Below are 26,081 nucleotides of genomic sequence, written 5' to 3'. Positions count from 1 at the left end.
TGGTAAGTGTAGATTTAGAACTCTTCCTTGAAAAATGGAGTTGGATAAGCAATGAAAAGCAGTAAGGCTATGTTAGGAAGGGGAAATGATGTGCGAAAAGATTTTGAGATGGAAAATATAAAATATTTTGAAGGACCATTTTTGCTATAGTAGGATAGGACATAGGTGAGATGTTTTAATTGCTTTTTAGAGAGAGAGGAAGGAAGGAGGAGAGAAACATCCATGTGGAGCAAAACATTGCTCAGCTGCCTCCTGCCGGGGATCAGTCTGCAATTCGGGCATGTGCCCTCACGGAGAACAGGACCAGCAACCTCTCAGTGCCAGGACAATGCCCAGCTGAGCAACACCCACAGGGCATTCTTGTACCTGAGCTATGTTATAGAACTTCTGAAAACTAGGTGATTTATTGAACAATTTTTACTTTTGCACTTTTCTCCCTTGAATGTATTTTAGTCTGTTTTTTTACCCTTTGAGTCATATCTCCTGGAACAGAGCAATCTTGATTTCACTGTGGGTTTCTGATTTGGCCACTAGAGATCTTGACGACAAGCTACTTATGAGGCCTGGGTCCAGTACCATCTTTTCAACCCGAAATTGGTCAAATCGAGCCCTAGAGCTTTGTGCATCATCTCTGTCGTATACAGTGCAGTCCGCCAGGAGACGCAACCCCCCACCACGCACCCTTCACCCCATCAGCACAAGCCGGTCCCACGCCGGAACGCCGAGACCCGCGGAAGAGATCTTCAGAAGATCCCGAGTGTAGGTTTCAAAAGCAGAATTTCTGAAACTGGTAAAACTAATGAAGAATTTTACACACAGAATGAATTTAAATGTAATATTGAAATAATGTATAGAAATTATCATTATACATTCTTATGATGATTGCATACTGGTTTAAATCTATCCACTACAGATTTAAAAATGAACTTAAGCCGAGACCGGTTTGGCGCAGTGGATAGAGCGTCGGCCTGCGGACTGAAAGGTCCCAAGTTCGATTCCTAACAAGGGCATGTACCTTGGTTGAGGGCACATCCCAAGTAGGGGGTGTACAAGAGGCAGCTGATCGATGTCTCTCACTCATTGATGTTTCTAACTCTGTCTCTCTCTCTCTTCCCCTCTGTAAAAAACTAATAAAATATATTTTAAAAATAATAATAATAAATAAATAAAAAATGAACTTAAATATGCCCTGACCTGTTTGGCTCAGTAGATAAGAGTGTCAGCCTGTGGACTAAAGGGTCCCAGATTTGATTCCAGTTAAGGGCATATACCTTGGTTGCGGGCACATACCCAGTAGGAGGTGTGCAGAAGGCAGGTGATTGATGTTTCTTTCTCATCGATGTTTCTAACACTCTCTCTCTCTCCCCCTCTCTCTCTCCCTTCCTCTCTGTAAGAAATCAATAAAATATTTTTTTAATTAAAAATGAGCTTAAATATTAATTAAATACAGATACTGGGCCTGTTGATTTAGCTAGATATTTCTATTTCTATAAATAAAATGTTGGCTAGAATATTTCGTGACACAAAAGATATATATTAATATATAATAGATGTATGTATATATGTTATTCAACATTTTCTTTAGTGGGAACATGTTCAGTGAAATTCATCCCAAAATAATAGTTAATTCTTCTTTAATGTTTTTCTGTGCCATGGGGTACTTCTTATTCTATTGACAATAACTCACTTTTTTAACTTGTAGAATAAGGTAAGCTTATTATGATAAAACTGCATAAACCTCAGAGAAGTAGTTGCTTACAGTTTATAATCCAGGAAAATATCCCTTAGCAATTCTTAGGAAATAATACTGCATATTCTTGCCCCTTTTCCCACCCTCCATTCAGTGGACACTCTGAGCTTCATTGTACAAAAAGTACCTATAAGCCGATTTTTAAAATAAAATTCTTTAGTTAATTCACAAAACATCTTAGAACAGTTATAAGACTATGATAAAAGGTATGAAATAATAAGGCCATAACTCTTGTTGTGAATTCAGTTTCTGAATTAAGTACATGTCACTATACTTATTCCCAATATGTTATTTCTTGATTTTGATTTTTCCATTTTTCATTATAATTTATTTAAATAGACTCACTAAAAGAAATGTCCAAAACCACCAAAAGTCTTTATCAGAACACCAGGGTTACACCTCACCTAATCACTATTTTATTATGTTGCTGAGGCAATATCTATACCAAGGTAGCTATAGATTCATTTAGGAATGATGGTATTGATATATAATTAATTTCTCATCCATTCTGGCAATTCTTTTTTCAAAGTGGAAAAGAAGTTGCTTTGTTTTTTTCTGGGACAAGAAAGTATCATTCAGTTCCAATTACTGTCTTGGAAAAGAGTAATATGCAAATTAACCACCACTCTTCTACACCCACCAGCCAATCAGAGCAAGTATGCAAATAAACCCAATCAAGATGGCTACAGCCACAGAGAGTAGGAGGGAGGTTTGGGTTTCCCAGGCAATGGAGGAAGCTAAGCTTTCCACCTGGCCTTGCTGGCCTAGGCCTCCTCTCAAGGCGACAAAGTTCAATTGTAGAAGGTAAACACATCCAAACAGAAATGGTGGCAGCCACTGAGCAAGCAGGAGGCTTGGCTCTGCTCCAGGCTACAGTTTCAATTGTAGAAGGTAAATAAATTCCAGATACCAGGGCTTCCACCTGGGTTGCCAGGGTGGTGACTGGCCAGGCCACCCCACGCCCCAAGGGAACCCCATCCTGATCCAGGACACCCTTCAGAGCAAACCAGCCGGTCCCCTCCCATACACCAGGCCTCTATCTTATCTAATAAAAGAATAATATGCAGATTGACCATCACTCCAACAAACAATAGCTGCCCCCATGTGGACACAGATGGCTGTCCCCATGTGGACATAAGATGGCCACCACAAGATGGCCAGCAGGGGAGGGCAGTTGGGAGGCACCAGGCCTGCAAGGGAGGGCAGTTGGAGGCAATCAACCCTGCAGGGGAGGGCAGTTAGGGGTGACCAGGCTGGCAGAGGAGGGAAGTTTGGGGCAAACAGGCTGGCAGGGGAGCAGCTGAACATTAATCAGGCTGGCATGGCATTGATTAGGGGATGATCAGGTTGGCAGGCAGAAGCGGTTAGGGGCAATCTGGAAGGGAGGCAGGCAAGCAGTTGGGAGCCAGCAGGTCCTGGATTGTGAGAGGGCAGTTGGACATCCCTCAAGGGGGCCCCAGATTGGAGAGGGTACAGGCTGGGCTGAAGGACACTCCCCCTGCCCCCCAGCCCCATGCATGAATTTCATGCACCAGGCCTCTAGTGAGTAATAATATAGCAAACTGTTCCAAATCCCATGGAAGAAAATGAAAGTTTAGGACCTTTACAGAGGATTATAGTTATTAGTTAAAAGGATAATCAGAAAGCCCAGAACAGTGGAGAAATCCATCAGATGTGAAATTACAAATCCATTATTGATAGAGAACTGCAACACCAGATAGGAAAAGCTATTGTATTCTAGTCTTCTGTGAGAGAAAAGTTCAACTTCTGCTCTGTGCCCAGGATAGTTTCAACAAAAATCATAATATACTATGAAAAAAACAAAATCCTTTTATTGAGATCTTATTACTTAAAAACTTAGCTTAAAGCTTTCTGTGCATCATGTTTCATTTTTTTATTCTCATCAGTTTTCTTGTATTGTTCTAACTTTCTGCTTTCGTGTCCTGGTGCTCACCGGTGGGATCTGCAGCCCAGTGGTGGCCAGCTACCTTTCTTCTCCCTCGCCAATGCCCCTGAGCCGAAATAACCTGCTGCCACCTATTGGCACAGCTGAAGAACACATGAGCACTGTGGGGACACAAAGGCAAACGGTATGTCTCTTTCCTGTTGCCTTTCCATGTGCTTCCTCATGGGTAATAATTCGGTAGGATCTGTATTCTGATATTAATTTATACTATATTTTATCAAAAGTACATGATGAATGACAATGGAATTGGAGGTCCTTGGCCTGCAGTTACCATACCCGGTAGGGCTGATATAGGACATGCACAACGAATTGTTCTAATTGTTTCTGTAATTTTGCCTCCTCCACAGAAAACCCATGGTGATGCTAATCGAGCTCGAAGTGCGGTGGTGAATAAGCCTAAACATCAGCAGCCCCAGGAGAGGCTCCTTTTGCCTGACTTTTTCTCCAGGCCCAACACAACGCAGTCGTTCTTGGTGGTGACATGTTTCCTCTCTGGTCTTGACAGTTGGGGGAAGGGAAAAACTAGTTTGGCAAACTTAAGACATTACATAGTGGTTTCATTAACTCTAAGCTAAAAGTTGAGGTTGTAAGTACATTTTGTTGAAATTCTAAACTGGTCTTTGCAATTCACTTTTTTTAACTTGTATAACAAGGTAAAATATAAATTAAGCCTGAAATAGCACTCTAGGCCAAAATGACAAAGTGAAGCTATCCTACTTTAGGCACATTACAAGAAGGCAGGGTTCTTTGGGAAAGACAACAATGTTGGGGGGAAAAAAGGTGGCTGGAACAGAGGAAAACCAAATATGAGATGAACTGACTCCATAACAGAAACCAAAGACATAAGTGGACAGGAGCTGAGCAGGGTGTTGAGGACAGAAAACCGTGGACACCACTCATTCATAGGGTCACCAGCAGCATGTAATACATTACAAATTCTAAACAAATTAAGATATTTCTGAGAATTAGAGGGGGGAAAAAAGTGTTAAACCCCAGTGCATATCAGATCAGCATCATTTCATTCTCTAACGTTGCTCTCATGGTATTATACCAATAGTGGTATCAGATGATGTGGACTGGTGGATGGGCTTTTAGTTGAGACGCTAACATTGCCTTCCTCGTTCGTACATTTCCTAGCCCTTTACTTTTAAGCTGGGAGATTTGTCATGCACTCACCTCGCTCAGTCGTATGCCCGGAGCTCAGCCCCACCGCATCCGCTGTGCGGCAAGAGCGCCTGCTGAGCCGGGAGAGTGCCGGGGGCCACATTTACTGCCCAGAAACCAGGGGCTGCACAACCTACACCAGTTCTCAGGATGGTGTTTAGCCCGCTTACCCCAACTCATAACCCTAGAACTGTTAGAGCCTAAACACCATACAATCTTTCCTCCGCCAGAAGGAGAATAAATGGGCGGACACTGTATCAGTTTCCTAGGGCTGTCCTAACAAATTATGACCAACTGGGTGGCTCAATAGAAATTTATTTTGTTCCAGAGCCTAAACGTCTACATTAAGGTGTCGGCAGCGCCACATTCCCTCTGTAGACTCTAGGGAAGAATCTTTTCTGGCTTCTGATGGCTGCCAGCAATCCTTGATATTTCTTGGCCTGCAGATGCTTCACTCCAATTTCTGCTGTCCTCATGCAGCCTTCTTCCAAATTTCCCTCTTATGGAGATCCCAGGCACCGGAGTCAGGCCTGAAATTCAGTACGGCCCTAATCCAGTATGAACTCAACTCGATTATATAGATACTATTTCCAAATAAAGCCACATTCCCAAGTCCCAGGTGGATATAAACTTGGGGGAACACTTCACCCCAACAGACCTCAGAAGGCTTGATTTAGGGTGAGATTCATATAAAACATGGTAAAAGGGAAGTGTAAGCATTTCTAATTCTTACTAGATGTGAATCCTAAGAAGTTTGAGAACCTTTATTACAATTTGTATTCTCATTATGAGAATACATAATTTGATCCAGATCATTTGTTAAGCAGTGTTTTATATTCTATAGCTGGAGTCATATCAAATATTTAATTTTGGTTACCTTAGGAGTAAAGCTGAACACCTGAAAAAAAAATTCAGTTTCTTCATTTTCATAGTTTATCATAACAACAAAAGTAAAAATGTCTTACTGGAGCCATTTCTCTCCCAGTTTGCTCCCATGAAAAGGGATATGAGCTGGTAGCTCAATGTAACTGAGAACACTAGAGCAAAGTCCTGGCTGGGCACTGCCAGACCAGCACTCTGTTCTCACCTAGAATGGGAGTCCATAAACTAGTTCATGAGCCATCTGACTTACTACCTGCTTTTGTTAAGTTTCATTAGGGCAGAGCCACCATGCTCATTCATGTGCTGTCTCTGGCTGCTTTCCCATTACAAATGCAGAGCAGGTCTGACAGCGACAGTGTGTGCCTCAGTCTAGAACTATGGTTGGCAAACTGTGGCTGGCAAGCCACAGGCGGCTCTTTGGCCCCTTGAGTGTGGCTCTTCCACAAAATACCACGGCCTGGGCAAGTCTATTTTGAAGAAGTGGCGTTAAAAGAAGTTTAAAAATTTTGGCGCTCAAAAGAAATTTCAATCGTACTGTTGATATTTGGCTCTGTGGACCGAGTTTGCCGACCACTGGTCTAGAACATTTACAATCTGGCCCTCTACAAATACAAAGTTTGCGCTGACACCTGACCAAGAACATGGGGCTTCACCAGAAAAAAATTCCAGAAATGTCGATTGTAGCACTCGGACATGGAACAGAGGGCGTGCGTTTGTTTGTTCGTTCGCTTTTTATCCCAGAAGTGCCAGCGAGATGGCATGGGTAGTTGTTTTCGATATTTTAGTCAGATCTTAAAATCTTTCAATCCCTTGTGGTAACTTTGTAATGTGTGAGGTTCATATTGGAAGTCCTATTTCAAGTATTCATGTCATGGAGATTTCAGTGCTACTGAAAAGGCTCTGTTCTGCTGTCTTAAACAGTCAGCAGGCAATAGAGATTGGATGAAATTCCCTGGGCAGCCAATTACACTTAGAAACATTAAACCATATGGATTATATCTCAATGCTAAGATTTTTAAAAGGCTTATTAATAAAATTGTCAAGTTTGCCTTTTTTACAAGTTAACAAATGGCTTTATGGGCTTCTGGCTTGGGATTTTTTTTCCTTGAAATATAATAGAGTGCACTCAGCCAACCTGTTTATAGGATTAGCAGATAATGCCATTTAAATTGTCCAATTTCAAGGTTTTCCCTTGTAAATCTACTAACATATTGTCCTTTGGGAGACATAGCATTGAAATAAGTATCTCCACTTTTTTTTTTTTCCAGCCAGACACGCAGTACCGTCATTCACGTGCTGTTGAATATCCTCACCAGGCCCGACCCGGCAGGGGATATGGAGGGACAGGTGGGGCCATGACGTATTTTACTACTATACAGCTCTACTAGGACCCTGCCTTTGTCTCATATGTATTTTCCTATGCTCCTTTTCCTTTCCCCCAGCTTTTATTGTATTTTGTTTTCCTACATTTTCTAAGTCACCTCAAAATCATTTTGGAAGATGGGATATAATAAAAAGAGAAGAGCGCTATTGTTCAGAGCCAAAAAGTTCTGGATTTCCATTTTCTCATGTAAATTAACCCCTCACCGCTCTGGCAAAGTATACAGAACTTTTCTTTTTAATCTGAAAATAATTCAGCCAAATAAATCACTCTCATAACACAAACACTGCATTATTATATAGGCAAAATCCATATTGCTATAAACTGCTTTGGTCAGTTAACCTGCTAAGCAAGGTAAGACAAAAGAAATTCTAAAATGTCAAGATATGCTGCTGAGTCTGAGTCTCATTTACTTTGTGGTTTCTAAGTTATATTCTATAGCTTCTATTTTTGTATAAGTGGTGGAAGAAAATTTAAGAATGTCATAATTCTTCCTAAAATAGTCTTCTTTCCACCACCAGGTCATTCTCCTTATGTTGTAGGTGAAACAGAAATGGGGTAGTTGATTTGTTTGCTGTAAAGATTAATCAGCTAGTATATTAAAAAATAGTCTGCCTCCAACCATCTCTGTAGTCCAAGTGAATTCTCCTAGTTCAGTTTCCAGCGGCAGTAAGGTAGTCTCTGAATACTTTCAATGGATTATTTTATTGGATCAGTCATCAGAGAAGCAATCCTGCCTTTGAGCTAAGTTATTACATTAAGCCATGCTGATGGTCTGGTGTAACTAGTATAACATTTACTCATAAGTGAAACACATTTTAGTCTTTTTCAGTTAATGGACTCCTCTCTAAAACTGTTACTGCTGTTGTATCTTAATATAGATTTTTGTTTTTCCATAAAATATGCAAGGTTTTTATTGCCTTGGCAAGTATATACTATACTATTTGTTCCCAGTCTTCAATTTATTTATTTTTATTATTATTTTTTTAAATTCCCAGTCTTCAATTTAAATCCCAGCTGATTATTGGAGCAACAAAGCCCGTAGGTATGAACTTGAGCTTACCAAATCTAGAATGTACTAATGTTACTCTGTATGTTCTTTTTGTTTGACAGGTTCTCAATCACACGGGTCTACAAAAACTCAAAACAGAAGTGGACCAGTCTCTAAAACCAGGCAGGGACCTTAGAGCAAATGAGAACCTCTTTCAGGCAACAGGGAATAAGTGGGAAGACTTCACAAATCACTGTTCACTCACTGTGTGATGCAGTTTGTTTACGAGAGACAACTTGAAGCTATCTTCATGAAGAGTTATTATGGTAAAACTGACTGAGAAAACATAGTATCTGCCAAAGATTATATGGGTACTATTTCTATCCCGTTACTGTCTTCTTTCAATATTAAGTTAAACTATTCCGACAGTAAGGTATTGTACCCAAAAAGAATAACTACTTGCTGCTGATGTTGTCTGTTAACAACGAACAGTTCAATTATTCTAGAATTCTCTGCAATTACACATACACAGTAAACAGCAAATGATTGATAACAGTAAGCTGTCACTGGCATTGGAATACTGCTTATACTAATTTCTGGAGAGTTGTACTGTTTTGAATCATTTTTAGGAGACAGGACTGACAAAAATTTGAGCTACTCATCAAACAGATGTCATTCCTAAAGCTTTCTCTTTACATGTCCAACCCTATAAGCAGAAAGATATGGGTTAATTAAAAACAAAAATGTCGAACACTAGTGTAAAGTAGCATCGTAATGCGTATTACTTTTTTCAGATAGCACAGCTCAGCCTCACGATGCCTGCTTAATATCAGGCTATGCTGCTTCAAGTAATTTAGTGGTCACATTTTTTTCCAAATATTAAAACTCAACTTGCCAGAATTTTTCCTGTAGCTCAAAGTCAATTAAAAAATGTATAGAATATTTCTGTTAGTGAGCCAGCAAGACACAATTCCCTAAAATTTCAGACACGTGATTGTTCCAGTATCAACACGTCCTAAGAGCAGAAGTAGAGAACTTCGGCTTCTTCTCATTTACCGCAGACCCTTCCCTGAGTGTACTCATGACTGCAGCAATGGTTTTAACTATGGCTTAAATTTATAGTCTTTAAATTTCATTCAACTTTAGTTTTGATGATCATACCGGTTGTTGATCTTTAGTTAATCTTCAGAGGGATAAATTCAAGTGATCATAAATTGGGGTAATTTTTTTATATCAAAGTGTTTTTATGCTATTGTAAGAAAGATGCTTCAAACAATCTGCATTAAATTATATTTTAATATAATTAAAGAGTATTTTTTAACCTTGTTTATAATCACAAATTGAAAACATGTGCTTATATCGCTGATAAATCATGATACATAAAGGTACCAGGCTTGTTTCAAGCATATGGCATTGAATATATTAGTCTAAAATCAGAGATTTTGAGTTGAACAGTCCCTTAAAAACTTCCACATCTTCTAATGAATACACACAACTTGACCAAATATGTGAAAATCTCTGTACTATTCTCACAAATCAGTGCCACAAGTGCATGGAAACAAACCCGATAGCTTGCCTTTCATAGCGCTAAGTCAGGGAAGCTTTTAAGAAGTCATTTACCCGAACTCCCTCACCCTTTCATAGATGAGGAAATAAGTTCAGACAAGCTTAGTGACCTACCCAAGGCCGTTCAGCAGTAATATCCCAGTGATCATTAAAAATTTGTCATTTTTTACTTGTTTAATCATGTACTAAGTCTTATAAAGATGCTTGAAGTAATGTGAACATCTGTTTCTCCTATACCAGAAGCAAAGAGTACAAAACCTGTTAAGAGTAAAAAAAATAAACTAAAAAAAACAAAAAGAGAAGATCTATTCAAGAGTTTTAAGACTGAAAGCAAACTGTCAAGGTTTTGGAAGACAATGTCCAGCAAGTATTCTGAAAACATTCTAGCCAGGTGGCGTACTTGTTCTAATACACACACGTCACTCTGAATACTCTGCAGCTCACTCTTGTGGCAAAATGACAGCTGGTAAAGGAAGTATGAAGAGATCCACATTCTAAGTAAAGCTCCTGGTACAAAAGATCCACAGAAGCAAGTGCTGTCACAAGTATACCAACCCCCCCCCGCCTTCCCTCAATGACCATCACCAAATTTCTTCATAGGACTGGACTTCACAGAATGTCCGGGGATTTCCAGGACATAAGATCAGGTTGAGAGACTCTGGTTTACACACTCAGTCTGAACAGTTTAGGTGGAAAATAATTTTTCTCACGTGTTGAATTGACTTTTGTCTTCAAATCTTGACTTTACTTTTCCTACAATGGCACTAATTAATTAAGCTCTAATGACCTTTGAAAATTCCATTATTTCTTTTCTTTCTTGAGAGCTGTTTTTTTCCCTCCTCCTTTGGAAGGTTTGCAGTACTTTGCTTCCATCTGAGCCAGAAAATTGTCCATTTCCTTTTGCCGATCCTTTTGTCTGTTCTGTTTGAGAGTTAAAACACAAGCTTTCAAAACACAAGACTATTGAAAGAGACAAAAGTACTTAGAGGTGGGAAGGAAAAGTAAGGAATGACTGCTAAAGGGTAGAGTTTCTTTTTAGGGTGATGAAATATTCTGGAATTAGTGCTGATAGTTGTACAACTTGTGAATATACTAAAAACCACTGAATTGTACACTTTAAAAAGGTGAATATGACATATAAACTATGACTTAAAAGAAAAAACACACAACACTATCCATGTACTCCAAAATAGCTGTAGGAATCAATATAAGAACATACAGCGGCAATCTTCACAGACAGCCTGCCAAGTTTACCTGAATGAGTGCTTTCAAATTTGCTTCTTCATCAAGTCCTAACTCCTTCCTGCTCATTTCTGCTTCTTTAGCCTCTTCCTGGGCCTAAAACAGATATTCACATGTGACTCCATGGCATCCTAAAAATACACCCTCTTTGCCAAAAGCAAATTTGTGAGATCCTTTCAATTTGAGGATTATTTAGAATATTGCATAAATGTGGCATTTACTAAAAGGCAAAATTGCTGGGAGCAAGCAGTATATCCTCTGATTCCAGTAAGCATTTCTGAGCATTCCCCATTTCTATTTGTTAGGAGTAGCAAGTAGTTTGGTATTAATAACAATGTGGTGATAGGAAGGAAAACAAAATGCATGCAGAGCTTAACCAAGGATGTCCTCAAAAATATTGCCAGGATAAAGGCACCTCAGATCCTTCCTCTGGAAACCCAATTTACTACATGTGACTGGCGGCAGCTTTGAAAGCAACCCTAGTTTAAAATTTCCCAAGTAGTCAGAATAAACGCTAACAAATTCAGTCTTAACTTTTCTTTACCTGATTTCAAAGCCACCTTTTTTTGCCCAAAATTTACTAGGGCACTGATTCCAAAATGCCACTAAATTACCTTGGTAAAGGTTAATAAGTTGTTGTTTTTCCTTTTAGGGCAACAGCTAAAACTATTAAGAGGTCCCAACCCCAGTGAATTTTTTAAATAGTAATAAATAGTGGGAATGATGATACATTAGGTCCTTGTTATTCCAATAAAGAGACAGTTTCCACTATCTACTTTCAGTCTTTTTATCCGATTTCTTTTGATATTGTATCCCCCTTTCCAAGTTTGCTGGAATCACTCTCAAAACTGCCAACCCTTCCTCACAATACTCTAGAGAAGTTTCTCAAGCTAATATCCTACTACTAGATACTGCTGTGCTAAGTTTCACCTGAGAAAATAACTAACTTAAACTGCTTGAGTCTAAACAAAGGGACCCTATGAGTCAAAAGAATAGCTCTTGATACATTCCACTTCTCAGCATACTTCAGCATGTCATCTTGTGTCTAAAAGCTGCAGACCTACGTTCACCCCCAATTCAGCCGTACAAAATAGGGGCAGTATATTCTTCCCATTATGAAAGCCAAGTTGAAGCAATGGTTACTTAGGTACCAGACCAGAGGCACAGATGTTTGCAACTTTGAATTTACACCCTCCCAGAACCCCAGCTGTCCTCGAGTTCCTTTCTCCTCTCATCATCCCTACCTCCACCAACTCTATCCCTGATTCTCCAAAAAGTGCCCCTCAAAGTAAATTTGGAATTTAAAAAGTACACTAAATAGTGTTTTTTTCAAATGTATATTTAGATCACAAATCACAAATCAATCTGGGCAAGAGAAAAAGAATTTGTATTAAGGAGACACAGTATTTTCTTTTTAAGAGTCTCTGCTGCCCTCTCCCTCACCCCTTAACTGAGAACCACTGTGTAGCTTATGTATCTGAACCCTACTACCAAGAAATGCCTCAGCAGAGGTACAAGAATTGCCCCATACGACGAATATTTCAAGATGATATTATGTAAATAATGGGTAGTAAAATCCTCTGGAGCACAACATACCAGAGAAAATAAATTTTTCCTGATGAACTGATATGCTCATTTTGTTATATGAGAACTACACAGCAAGTTAGTCCTTATCCTTATTTCACAGTTTTGTCTAAATTCCAATCACTGTAAATACCCTCAAATTCTTTTTGGAAGCAATTAAGATATAAATAACAAATAGCTTTCCAAGTCTTACCCTCCTTTTCCTGGCATTCATCTTCTGCTTCGATTCTTTGACAAAGGCCTTGTAGGATGGGACTTCGCTGGCATCGATGGCTTGCTGGATGATGTTCCGTATCCTGGGCTCCTCTGTGTACTCCACGCACAGCACAGACTCCATGATCTGACCCATGTCCCCTTTGAAGTCCAGATAGGCCTGTTTAATATCAGCCAGCTCTTCTTCAGAACCTTTGTACGTCTTTTCAAAAGCCTGAATGTCTTCTAGAGATATCTAAACAAATAAGAAACATATGCTTTAACTTTGAGAACGTTATTTTAAAAGATATTCTAGGAAAGCTAAATTTAGGTGTTGAACTGTTTCTCCCAAAGTACAACAGGTGCTTGGGTTGAAATTATCGCAAGGAACCAAAAATTTTCTCTGCCGAAGCTTCTCCAGAGTTCTCCGGACTCCAACCTTCACAGCTACGAAATTATGGACCGGGAACTTTTCAGTGAAGTTTCCAATGGTGGGAAGGGATCCAGAGAAACATCCAGGACTTATATTTGGATATGTAAAACGAGGCACATCTTGTAAAATTACCCCCCTTTTTACTACAAGCACTCTACATCAACAGGTAATTGAAGACCATTTTCAGTAAGAGTGCATGTGTACATAGAAAAGTACCCATGGTTCATCCCAGCGGTTAAATACATTTGTTCTTCATCAAAGACGTACAGTATACATTATTTCAAGACCAAAGTCCCCTTCCTTCACACACAAAATTCAGTGCCTCAGAGTCATTCAATAAACGTTTGTTGGGTAAATAAATCTCCAGAGGCTTCTACCTTTTTAAAGAGTAAGCGCCAGTAGGTCTCCCAGTCCCGGTCTTGGCTGAGCACCTCCGAGTCCTCGTCCACGGTCCCCTGCTCGTCGTACACCGCCCTCTGCTCCTTGTCGCTCAGCACGGAGTAGACTTTCCCGAGGATCTGCGGGGAGAGAGCATTCGAGTCACCGCGCCCCGCGCACGGCTGCGGGCCGGAAAGGGCTCGGAAGACGCCAGGCCGGGCCCCGGGCATTTGCTGGCCCGCAGGGGGCCGGCGGGGCAGGGACTCGCGCACCTGGAAGCGGCGGGTGGCTCCCTCCTTGTCGTCCTCGCCCACCCGGTCCGGGTGCACCTGCAGGGACACCTTGTGGTAGCCGCGCCGGACCTCGGCGTCCGAGGCCTCGCGCCGCACGCCCAGCACCCGGTAGAGGTCGGCGGTCCCGAACACCTGCTCGCACTGCTCCAGCAGCCCCATGGCGGCAGAGGCGCGGGCCGGCGGCGGACTCCGCGGGCACGGCGGGTCCCAGCAGCACCGGCTGGCTCCGAATCGCCGCCTGTTCCCGCGCAAAAAGCCCAGGGCGCCTGCGTCACAAGAGCCGCGGGAAGGGGCGTGGTCACGCCGCCGCACTTTACGGCGGCGGTAAAATGGGGCGTGGAAAGCCTGGCGTCCACGTGCCTTGGGGCGTGATGGAGCGGGCGTAAGCGGAAGTAGCCCGCGAGCCGCCACGCCCCCTCCTGCGCGAAGCCCCGCCCCTTACTCTAGAAACCTGGCACTTAGCTTCTCATGTCCCATCGCGGAATCTTTTTCTATACGTGAAAGTGTATATTAGGTTGAACCTATACGCTGTTTTGTTTTTAGCAAAAAAGAGGCACAGCATCGGCATTTGGCAACTTCACGTGGTTCATATATATGTATTTTTTCAAAGAACAATAATTTTTTCAGACGATACTGACAGTACATAGAGCTCTAAGGTCCAAATAATTGTGCAGCCTATAGGGTAGCCACTTCCCTAAAGCCCTGCAAGAAAAAAGTCTACATTAAACAAAAGACCTCTTTAAAAAATTCTTTATCTGCCAGGACTTAGAATCATTCCCACTAACCCTCTAGCTCCTGAATCACCTTCCACTGTGGTGGAGACATGATCCAAACCCTCATAATAAAAATACAAGCTGCTGGCCGAAACTGGTTTGGCTCAGTGGATAGAGCATTGGCCTGTGGACTGAAGGGTCTTGGGTTCAGTTCCGGTCAGGGGCACGTACATTGGTTGCAGGCACATCCCCAGTGGGAGGTGTGCAGGAGGCAGCTGATCGATGTTTCTCTCATCAATGTTTCTAATTATCCCTCTCCCTTCCTTTCTGTAAAAAAATCAATAAAATATATATTTTTTAAAATACAAGCTGCTGAAGCAAAGGTGCTTTTTGTTTGTTTTTTAATGCTTTCTAAAGTGCAGAGATGAATTTTGAGTATTTTAGATTTGAAGATGGTAGCAAGATAGGCTGATGCAATCATCTAGGACAGAGGTTCCCAAACTTGTTTGTGCCGTAGACCCCTTGCCATGTTTTTCGGTTTTGGGTAGACCCCCTACTACCTGATATTGATTTTTTTGTAAATTTCTAACTGTAGTGAAGTTTAGTGTTAAAAACTTGAAATAAAAACACATGTTAAGTTTTATACATTTATTTATTGAATTTAAATTAAAACTACTCAAAATAAAATTTTGTATCTGTTATATAAAATATACGTAACATAAAATAAACTAAGCAATAAGTAAATGTTTTTAGTGGGAAGGATGAAACTGATGCTTTAATACTAAATTATCAACATTTGGTGTCAATTTTGTAAGGTTTAATCTTAAATCTCCTCGGCTAATGATGTCCAGTCTGTTTCTTTTTTTCGTTAGGAGATTGGTAACAGCGCTAAACCCCCTTTCCACAAGGTATGACGATAGAAAGGAAATAAAAAATTTCCTCGCTATATTCCATAATACGGGATAAGTAACGGGTATGTTTTTTTGCAGCCAGAATTGCTGATATCCGTTTTTAAACTGAACCTTAAGTTCTTCATTTGTACTTATTTCAGTCAGTTCCTCTTATATTATGACATTCGTTTCTTCTATTTCACCATATGGGTTAATTATCCACGGTGGTATTACCATAGTCAAAACATCATCAAACCTAGTTTCAAAATAATGTACCTACTTTTCTCCGGCATTCTCAAACAAAATAACACTGATTCACTATAATTTGTATGATAAACTACCAGTTTATATTTTTTTAAACATTTTCTCAGCACTTTCCTGTTCAAGATTCAGGAAACGAATGAACGTATTTTTCTCACATTCATATTTATAGAGTGACGAATTGAACAAGTCGGTGCAAGTTCGCGAAGCTTTGAGACAAAAATTGGCAAGAATGTTTACTGCGCGTATGCTTGTAACAAGATGATACTGGTATATCATTATGTGCAGGTTTTTATCCTACAACTTACACAATTTTATAAACATATATAATAAATTTTTTACTTCATAGGTACTTTTATAAATAATGTATATGTTTTTATATTATAAGATAATATGATGTAAGTAAATAGGTACTATCAGTGTATGTTGAGATCCACTATCGTGGACCCCCATTTTCATTTCATGGACCCCCAAATTTTTTTTCGCTGACGTAGACCCCTTGCAGGTTGTCATAGACCCCTGGGGGTCGATATAGACCACTTTGGGAATCACTGATCTAGGACATGTTGAGAAATAGAGGCCTGGAGATCCAAAGCAAGGCTGGGGCTATGGAAAACTGGAAACCAGGGAGCGGATACTCACACAGGAAATGTGTGTATAGATCTTAGACAAAGGACAGAAAAGGGCACCAAGTGGACACATGAAGTGACAGAAACTCAATAGCTAAAAATAAATACCTGACCTTAACCCATTTCACAGTAGTTCCCCTCACTGATCAATACTTTTCAAAATTACATTCTCTTCTGCACTATCAAAGCTTCTCCCATCAAACTCTCTAGGAAAGCTCTTAAACTTCCAGAGTTCCTATCATTTTCAAATCACTTCTCTTCCCCACATCCAAGATCAAACCCAGGGACAGTCAATTCCTCTGTTTGCCCTGCCTTCCATGTATCAAAGCAAGTGGAGGCCAACCAGTAACCATCCTGGGGAGACTGATGACCCCACAATATGAGGTGGCTGTTAGTTGTTCTCAGAACATAAAATCCAGAGGATAAAATTAGTTGGTATATTCTTAGGACTTAAGAATCTCCTCTCTAAATCTTACATCCTAGCCGTGTGCCAGAATTTGAAATCTTCATGATCGAGAATGTACGCTAAAACCATCTATCTAATTCTAATCTATGCTTGTGGTTGTGGAATCCTGAGGTTAGTTAGGGTGGAGCAGATAAAGTGTTATTTTGTGAGGGTTTTGGAATCTCTAAACCTGATTCAATCACTGACTTTTTAAGGAGACACTTGAAAAGCCCCTTATCCTTGCTTATTCCCCTACCCCATCCCACTTCAAACAATATGTACGGGGAAGGGCTCCCCAAGTAGGCAGACTGCAGTCATGTTAGCTCTGCCAGTAGTAAACCGGGGCCATGGGCATGCTGGATGGGGACTTTGAGACAGGGAAGTTTCTGAAGGCAGCAGACTGTAAAGCCCAAAAGCCCAACCCACTCCACAGCCCTGTGTTTCCCCAGACGAAGGCTGAGAGAGTGAATCAGTAGCCCTGCGCCACACAAGACAGACCTCTCAGGCCAGGCCAGAACATGGACGACATGGAAAACTCCATTTATTGACCTCTACATCTAATAAAGGAGCTCTGCACAAGTGTTTTAAGAGGACTGTGACCTTGCTCTTGCTGCTCTGCTCACCGAAGTCAGCCGGCTTCTGTTTCTGTAGCCTCTGTCGCTGTTTTCTGAGATGCTAAGAGGATTTCACGTGCCCGTTTCCGTCGAAGCCTCTCAGCGTTTGTGATCAACATGGGATGTAGAGGGAAAAAGCCAGCAAGTCCTAAAAACAACAGGATTTTCATTCATTACAACACACTGCAAGCCAACGTTTCCCTGGGAATGCAGCCTCACAGAATTTCCGTCTAACAGAGACCTGACCTGGAGCAATCCCTCTTCCCTCTTCCACCTACTCCCTACTGCAAGGAGACAATGGATGTTACCTACTGCCTTACACTATTTTCCTTACCTAAACAAGATAAACTGACAGAGCAGAAACCGGTTTGGCTCAGTGGATAGAGCGTCAGCCTGAGGACTGAAGGGTCCCGGATTCGATTCCGGTCAAGGGCATGTACAATGGTTGTGGGCACATCCCCGGTGGGGGGGTGTGCAGGAGGCAGTTGATCGATGTTTCTTTCTCATCGGTGTTTCTAACTATCCCTCTCTCTTCCTCTCTGTAAAAAATCAATAAAATACATTTTTTTAAAAAGGTAAACTGACAGCCCTTCAGACACACAGTTCCCATTTTTAGAATAAAACCCCGATCTCATAAAGGAGTCCACAGAAGTCACTCAAGTCCTGAGCAGCCCAAAGGTCATGAAAATCACTAATTCTCATCATCCTGTAACCGTCTTCAAGTTAAAACCTCTCGGTTAGGCGAGCGTCAAGTTACCCAGAAGCTTTTCCACGGGTTTGGAGAGGTGGGCCCCGCAGCCGATCCAGTGGCGGATGCGCTCCAGGTTGAGAGCCACGAGCTTCTCCCCGTGGGTGTTGGGCAGCGGGTCGTAGGAGCCCAGCTGCTCCACGAAGCGGCCGTCCCTGGGGAACTTGTTGTGAGCGGCCACGATGCGGTAGAAAGGCCGGTTGGTGCAGCCCCCCAGGGCGAGGCGGATGGTCAGGTGGCCTCCGTGGTAGGTCTTGAGGAGGAGGGGAGCTGGAGAGAAGTGGTGAAGGCACAAAACGGTAAAAATTAGGGACAAGAAGCAATCCTCTTCCTCCAGTGAAATCCTCACTTCTACCCAATGCTTGGCAACCTGGCTTAGAAAATGTCTTTGTGAAACCTTCCTCCTGCAGAGAAATTCTCTGGCAGAATCCACTTCCTCCTCGACCCCCAACCCACTCGGCACAGGCCTGCACAGCTGCCTCCGCTATAAAAGGCTATTTCTGCCCCAGGGTTTCAGGGGGTAAACTGAGGAAAATGGGCGGGGAGAGGGGAACCCAACGTCAGGCCGTGAAGCTCTTTCCGGGCCGGACGGCCCAGGACGGCCCAGGACGGCGCCGCGGCACCGGGTCCCGCACGTCCCCCGCGCCCGCGCCCGCCGCAGGCCCCGGGCCGCACTCACTGAGCTGGACCATGGCGCAGCCCGCACGCCGAGGCCCAGCGCCCCGCCGCCGCCAGGACCCGCTCTGCCGCCTGTGGCGGGGCGGAAGTGAATGGCCCGCTCGCCCCGCTCCTTCCGCTCCCACATTTCCCAGAAGGCAGCGCGGCGGACTCACGTCCTGGCCGGGACGCTGCGGGTGTCAGTGCGCCCTCAGCTGCGGGCGTCCCAGGCTGCGCAGGCTGCGTCCTCGGCTGAGCGAGGAGCTGGGCGCACCCGGAGCGGCCGAGGGAAGCGCGGGAGCGCCCCGGCCCTCCCTCCCAGGGGTCCTCCCTCCCAGCCAGCGTTTCGTGAGCGCCTATGGGTCCCAGGCGCAGCCCCGAAAACGCCAAGATGAAAGTCACAGCCTGGTGGGGGGACGGCGAGGTGACACCGGGCCAGAAACGGACCATTAGTGACTGTCGAGTTTACCCTTCTGTGTTCACTAATATGCCTCTCACCTTCCCTCCTATTCGCCGAACCTTCTCCAAACAATAAAGGAGGGGGAGCCTTTTTCCTGGTTTTGCTGTGCAGGGAGTGATCCAGAACAGGGGTGAAGTGTGGTTCCTTTGACATCTTGTGTGAGTTTTGCATCTGTGAGAAGGCAGTGGACTCTGCATGGAGCCCTGGTGCTTTAGGTCCACGAAGATACCGGAGGTTGGAGGGAGTTAGTACCTCCACCTGCAGCAAAGACCTCCTATTTAGAGTCTCTGTTCACCGTTGGGTCCAAAGGTCCTGGCCACAACTAATAATCTCTTTGCCCTAATGCAGCGACCCGGAATAGCTTCCTCCCGTTAGCTCCACCTTACAAACTGATGCCTTAATTCCCAAGTTCCATTATGTGAACCTGGCCAGGGACCTTAGCAGCTGACTTCCTACAAGAGTTATCCTGATTAGCTTTCATCAGAAACCCTATCCTAATAATGCACCCATTGTACCTTAATTACATATAATTATATTCTTTTAAAAATTATATTCTTATATATACTTTAAATCCAAAATCACACTGAATTTTGAATCTTTTGTTTTCATTTTTTTTTATTGCCATCCAGTTTATTGTCAACAAGTAAGACCCACCAGTAACATTGATAACCTAGTAAGATAGCAGTGGAAATAAATGAATGGGTTTCTGTTTGTGGCAAAGATTCTCTTATCTTTATTCCCACGTCTCATATAGTGAAGCATCCAGATTTAATTTCTCTGGGAAGGAAAAAAGCTCACAGTCCCATACAGAAAATTCTTTAACTGGACAGATGTCAGAAAGATGGATTTCCAAAGCCAACGGTTTCCTGGAGCATGTGGATCTCTGCAATCAGAGCCTCATCTTTCAACTTTAGCTGCAATAGAGGAAGGAAGGTGGACACATGTCAGATCTGGTATACCTATGTGGGGACCCCTGATTTCTAGGGCCATAGCTAAAGAACACAGTTCCTTGGGATGGAATTTGGCTACATTCCCTATTTCATGGTAATTCCATGAAAAGACCTCAGAACATTGTACTGGTTACATGGATATTTTCACTCTATGAACATTCAAGGGGTATGAACAGTCACAATTTGCATTCTTTGTAAAAGAACTTTAATAAAGTTTATTTTGAAAAGGTTCACATCACCCAGTATACCTTGACTAATATATACTATTCCTATTTGACAAGTGACAGGAATCAAAGCCATAGATCTGAATTAATTTTAGAATCTAGATGTGTAGTAGATACATCTAGCTGTCTACCCACTATCTCTAAAAAAAATCTTCATTACTTTTCAGGGTAGCAATGCTGCCAGCTAAAAAGCTGCGTTTCCTGCTTCCCTTGCAAGGGAAGTGTTTATGACCAATGTGGCCGATGAAATGAAAATTGAAATCATTGCTCATGAAGTGGAGGTGAGATAACTAGCATGACATGTTTGTCCTTTCCCTCCATTTGCCTTTTCGTTGTGCCTGAAACATGGATACAGTGGCTGGAGCTACAGTGCTGTCTTTCACCTCTGAGGGACAGAAACTGTCTGCTACTGTTGCTGGAGCAGAAAGGCAGAAAGAGGGTGGGTCTCTGATGGTTCCAGTGGAGCTGTGGTACCAGTTCTGAACTCTACATTAGATGAGAACAATAAAACTCCTAATTTGTTTAAGCCACTGACTTTCAAGTGGCTTATAATTCATAACTGAGCCAAATCTAGCACTGTTATAAAGTTTTATTTGAGCCTTAGCTGGTTTGGCTCAGTGGAGAGAGCGTTAGCCTGCGGACTGAAGGGTACCAGGTTTGATTCCAGTCAAGGGCACATGCCTAGGTTGTGGGCTTGATCCCCAGTAGGGGGCGTGCAAGAGGCAGCTGGTCAGTGATTCTCATAATTGATGTTTCTATCCCTTTCTCCCTCTCCCTCTCTGAAATCAATAAAATTTTACAAGTTTTATTTGAAACACACCCATGTTCATTTGTTTATGAATTGTCTATGGCTGCTTTTTCACTACAAGTCAGAGTGTAGTAGTTCAATAGAGAGTGTTTGGCCCACAAAGCCTAAAATATGTCCTATTTTGCCATTTACAGGAAAAATTTGTTGACCCCCTACCTAGACTAACACCTTCATTTTATACTTGAGGAAATGAGGCCCAGAGAGGTTGACACAGTATGGTAAAGGCAAAACTAGGACCATAATTCAGGTCTGCTGACTCTCTGGCCATCTGGCTTTCCATTAACGCATATTCTCAAAAAAAAAAAAAAAAAAAAAAAAAAGCTCCCCCATGGGGCACTCTCCTCCAGGGAGCATGCCCATGGCACCCCCTCCCTTCTGTCCTTCCCCCATAGGCATTTATCTCCTAAACTTCAAGGGACCACGGAGACTTGCAACCAGGAGCCAATGAGCAGCAGCAGCTTGTCCTGGGCTAACCCCCTGAACCTGTCTCCAAGGCCCCTTTTCTCTGCCTTCCCAGGGAGCCAAGGCAGCCCAGCCTAGACTCTGTGGTTGCTTCTTTTATGCCCTTTGTTTCACTATTCTAAGTGTGTTTTTGCTCCAATCCATAAATTCTTGCTTGCTTTACTACAAAAATAATAATAATAATAATAAAATAAAATCCCCTATATTAATATGTGGGTTATTCCTACAAACCCAGGAGCCCTATGATAGTGGGAAGGATGGTAAGAAAAGCTTCTAGAAATATGTTCACATCATAAAATGCTATGAAGTTCTGAATTAACTAGTACCTTCCTCTCAGTTTCTAACCTCAGCACAGTGCAGACAAACAGCAGAGGCATCTGCATATCATACCTTCATCGTGTACTTGTAGGCTTGCTCAGCTTCCAGTTGCCGTCCAGCCTGAAAAAAAGAGGAGCAGCTGGTGACAATGATATGCCAAAACATGATGATGGGAAAGTCCATTACCAAAAATTTTTCTCCTTGAAGCAGAGGAGACCATATTGTCTCAGTTAGGAAACTGTGAAATCAAAAGTGAAGCAGGAAAATGAAAGGTGGTAGGAAAAAGCACTTATATAAGACATACATCCCTTTTTATTTGTAAAAATCTTAAAGATAACTTGGCCTCTCATCTTTTTCTCTGAAAGCACGAGTCATTTGTTCCTCTCATAATTGAAGCCATCCTATTAATATGAATAACACTTATAAAGTGTTTATTTATGGTTTTAATTGTTTAAAGTTCTTTACATACTTTCATCTTGATCCTCAAAACAACCCTAGGAGATAACTATTTATAATTCCCATTTTACAGATAGAAAAATCTAGGCACAGAAAGGATAAATAACGTACAAAGATTATGAAGCTAATAAGTGGAGGAGCCAGATTTTAAGATAATTTAGTTTGGCACCAGAGCCTAAGTTTTTAATTTTATCTGTCTCTGTGCATTCGAAAAAGCAGATGCTGGAATTACTTCCATTCAGATCTGGATATGAGATGAGAACACTACTCCTCCCAGTTATTCTTACATGAAGGAATTAAATGAGAATAATATGAATTCACTATTATACTTCACAAATTTGTGCATAACAAATTAGCATATGCAAAGTCACTTGGGAAAGCTTAAGTCCATAAATATGAGATCCACAGAATGCTCAGGCTAGAAAGGAACTTAGAGAATATCTAGTCCAATTTCCATTGATGATTTTTTTTTAGAGCAAGAGAGTGAAAGGGAGGGGGAGAGACAGAGAAGCATAGATGTGAGAAACACACACTGATCGGTTACTACACATGCCTTAACAAGGACTGGGAATCAAGCCTGCAACCAAGGTACATGTCCTTTACAAGAAAATGAAATCCAGGACTCTTCAGTTCAAGGCTGATACTCTATCTACTGAGTCAAACCGGCTAGGGCTAATTTCCTTTTTTTAAAATTAATTTCAGAGGAGAATCCAAGATGGCTGCTCGGGTAGGCAACTAGCCGCAGCCGCACACAACAATTTCAATAAAATACAACTAAAATATAAAATGGACATTACCCAGAACTACAGGAAAGTCGACTGACTGGAAATTCTACAACAAGAAGCAAGGAGAAAACCAGAAAGAAGCGCGGAGGAGCTGTAAAAGCCCAAGGTACGGAGACACGCGGTGCGCGGAGAGGACAGAGCCAGAGAGGAGGGAGGCTGAGTGCCTGGCTGGCGTTCCCAAGCTGGAAGGAGAGAAAACCTCCGACTGTGCTGGGCCCAGCTCCAACTGCTCTGAACCCCAATTCTAGGCCAGACCCTGGGGACCCAGGCTCATCCATAGGGAGCTGGGCTGTAAGGCGGAACCCCGGGGAGCAGCAAAAGGAGGTCCCAGAGGCACGCACATTGCGCGCAGAGAAGGGCCGGCCAGCTGTGCCGCAGGATTGCCCCGGTGGGAAGGAGACAGGGGCTCCAGACTGCTCTGAACGCCACCTCCAATCCCACTACCAACTGAACTGAACCCCAATACCGGGCTCATTGGGGGAGAGCATAGACAGTTTGGCAGCAGGCGAAAATCGAGGGCACCTTTCTCTCAGAGGCGCTTGCAACAAGTACTGAAGGACCCTGAGTCTCAGGAGTCGCATAGGGCGGGGCTGATGGAAGCCAAGGCTGTAGGCTCCACCCTGAAACCCCGCCCCATCAGGAAAGCTGCCTGTGAAAATGCCTAAACCAAATAGATCACAAACAAAAGAAATGGAGGACAAAAAGCGACTGGATATAGAGTTCAAAACCACACTTATAAGGTTTTTCAAGAGTATCCTAGAAAAGGCCGATAAAATAAATGAGACCTATGAGGATATGAAAAGGGATCAACAAGAAATAAAGAATACATTGTCTGAAATAAAAAATATTATACAGAGTCCTAAAAACAGAATAGAAGATCGCAAGAATCAAGTCAAAGATTTGGAACATAAAGAGCCAGAAGACACTCCTCTGCAGAAGCTAGAAGGCAAGAGAATCCAAAAAATTGAAGATGATGTAAGAAACCTCTGGGACAACTTCAAACGATCCAACATCAGAATTATGGGGGTCCCAGAAGATGAGAGTGAGCAAGATATCGAAAACATACTGAAAGAAATAGTGACAGAAAACTTCCCCCACCTGGTGAAAGAATTGGACTTACAAGTCCAGGAAGCACACAGAACTCCAAATAAAAGGAATCCAAAGAGGACCACACCAAGACAAATCATAATTAAGATTCCAAGAGCAAAAGACAAAGAGAGAATATTAAAAGCAGAAAGAGCTAAGCAGGTAGTTACCTATAAAGGAGCACCTATACGATTGTCAGCTGATTTCTCAACAGAAACCATGCAGGCCAGACGGGAATGGCAAGAAATATTCAAGGTGATGAATAGCAAGAACCTACAGCCAAAGATAATCTATCCAGCAAAGCTATCACTCAGATTTGAAGGTCAGATAAAGAGCTTCACTAATAAAAAAAAGCTAAAGGAGTTCATCACCACCAAACCAGAATTATATGAATTGCTGAAGGGGGTTCTTTCAGAAGAGAAAGTAAATAAAGATAAAAATTATGAACAACAAATACGTAACTATCAACAAGTGAATCTAAAAACCAAGGAAACTAAAAAAAAAAATCTGATGAACAATATTAACTGTTGAATATAATAGAATCAGAGATATGGAAGTGGAGTGAACTGATGATTCTTGGGGAAAAGGGGAGAAGGGGATGTGGGAAGAGACTGAACATAAACTGTGCACCTATGGATGAGGACAATGGGGAGTGGGGAAAGGGCAGAGGGTGGGGTGAGAAGGGGGGGAAAGGAACATTTGTAATAATATGAACAATAAAAATTTATAAAAAATAAATAAATAAAAAATAAATAAATAAAATTAATTTCAGAGAGGAAGGGAAAGAGAGAAACATCAATGATGAGGATCATTGATTGGCTGTCTCCTGCACATCCCCTGCTGAGGATCGAGCCTGCAACATAGGTATGGGCCCTTGACTGGAATTGAACCTGGGACCCTTCAGTTCCCAGGCTGACGCTCTATCTACTGAGCCAATCCAGCTAGGGCTAGGTTTAATTTCTTAATTCAAATGCTTAATCCATTGATATTTCAGTTCTCTTTTCTAAAATATGTATTTAAGGCTATAAATTACCCTCTCTATATTGCTTTAATTGTATTTCTAACATATAATAGCTTTGTTTTTATTCAGTCCCATTTCAATTATCTATTGAAGTGTAATAAGCCATCTCAAGCACTTAATGGTTTAATACACATTAAATTGTATATTCCTCACAATTCTATGGGCAATCTTCTGCTGATTTTTCCTGAGATCATTCATGCAGTTGTAGACATCTGACAATTTGGGTAAGGGCTGGAGGGGCCAAGATATCCTCATTCAAAGAGTGAGGTTGGCTGTTAACCAGGGTGGTTATCCTTCAGTTACCCTTAAGGTGGACTTTCAGCCTCCTATAGGCTAAACTGGGTTTCTTCACAGCATGTGGTCCCAGGTTTCAAGAGAGCAAGAGCAGCAGCTACAGGATCTTTAAAGGCCTAGTCTCTGAGAACTTACACAATGTCACGTCCATCATATTCTACTGACCAAAGTAATTCACAAGTGCAGCTCAGATTCCAAGGAGTGTAGAATGAGGAGACATTACCTCTTGATGGGAAAAATGGCATTTCATTCCAAAGGGTTATACATGAGAGCATAATTAAATGGGAAGCATGATTATAAAAACTACTGAAAGGCCTGCATTATTTTTCTACAGCTGTGTAACAAATTACCACAAATTACTAGTAAGTGGCTTAAAACAATAACCACATATCATCTCATAATTTCCACTGGTCAGAAGTCTGGCATGGCTCAACTGGT

General features: G+C 42.1%; 5 protein-coding genes across 8 annotated transcripts in view; 2 read left to right on the top strand and 3 right to left on the bottom strand.

Moving 5' to 3' along the window:
* Positions 1 to 9,442, top strand: part of FAM149B1 (family with sequence similarity 149 member B1) — a 34,692-nt gene extending 25,250 nt beyond the window's left edge. For 3 of the 4 annotated variants that reach the window (XM_084904942.1, XM_084904943.1, XM_084904944.1), the window contains 5 exons: positions 535 to 759; positions 3,720 to 3,840; positions 4,064 to 4,189; positions 7,031 to 7,109; positions 8,257 to 9,442. In XM_084904942.1, the coding sequence (XP_084761068.1) occupies positions 535 to 759; positions 3,720 to 3,840; positions 4,064 to 4,189; positions 7,031 to 7,109; positions 8,257 to 8,330 (625 nt within the window). In that variant the 3' untranslated portion in view covers positions 8,331 to 9,442. The remainder of the gene's footprint in view (positions 1 to 534; positions 760 to 3,719; positions 3,841 to 4,063; positions 4,190 to 7,030; positions 7,110 to 8,256) is intronic. The other variant, XR_014796862.1, reaches the window with a different exon arrangement.
* Positions 1 to 26,081, top strand: part of NUDT13 (nudix hydrolase 13) — a 438,779-nt gene that overhangs the window by 68,260 nt on the left and 344,438 nt on the right. The gene's annotated exons all lie outside the window — the stretch shown is intronic.
* On the bottom strand, positions 8,104 to 14,125 carry DNAJC9 (DnaJ heat shock protein family (Hsp40) member C9). Its single transcript, XM_084904988.1, has 5 exons — positions 13,802 to 14,125; positions 13,529 to 13,669; positions 12,720 to 12,974; positions 10,955 to 11,038; positions 8,104 to 10,621 (listed from the first exon to the last, which is right to left on the bottom strand). The coding sequence occupies exons 1-5, from the start codon at positions 13,979 to 13,981 to the stop codon at positions 10,502 to 10,504; spliced, it is 780 nt and encodes a 259-aa protein (XP_084761114.1). The 5' UTR covers positions 13,982 to 14,125; the 3' UTR covers positions 8,104 to 10,501.
* On the bottom strand, positions 17,280 to 18,913 carry MRPS16 (mitochondrial ribosomal protein S16). Its single transcript, XM_084905000.1, has 3 exons — positions 18,802 to 18,913; positions 18,132 to 18,392; positions 17,280 to 17,522 (listed from the first exon to the last, which is right to left on the bottom strand). Exons 1-3 carry the CDS (start codon positions 18,812 to 18,814, stop codon positions 17,389 to 17,391), a joined length of 408 nt encoding a protein of 135 aa, XP_084761126.1. The 5' UTR covers positions 18,815 to 18,913; the 3' UTR covers positions 17,280 to 17,388.
* Positions 19,862 to 26,081, bottom strand: part of CFAP70 (cilia and flagella associated protein 70) — a 78,403-nt gene continuing 72,183 nt past the window's right edge. The window contains 2 exon segments of the mRNA XM_084904927.1: positions 19,862 to 20,153; positions 22,074 to 22,121. Coding sequence (XP_084761053.1) covers positions 20,073 to 20,153; positions 22,074 to 22,121 — 129 coding nt within the window. The 3' untranslated portion in view covers positions 19,862 to 20,072.

Source organism: Pipistrellus hanaki, assembly GCF_964339955.1.
Source record: "Pipistrellus hanaki genome assembly, chromosome: 14".
NCBI lineage: Eukaryota > Metazoa > Chordata > Mammalia > Chiroptera > Vespertilionidae > Pipistrellus > Pipistrellus hanaki.
The sequence above is the reverse complement of the archived record's forward strand: the minus strand, read 5'-3'. Positions and strand labels throughout refer to the sequence as shown.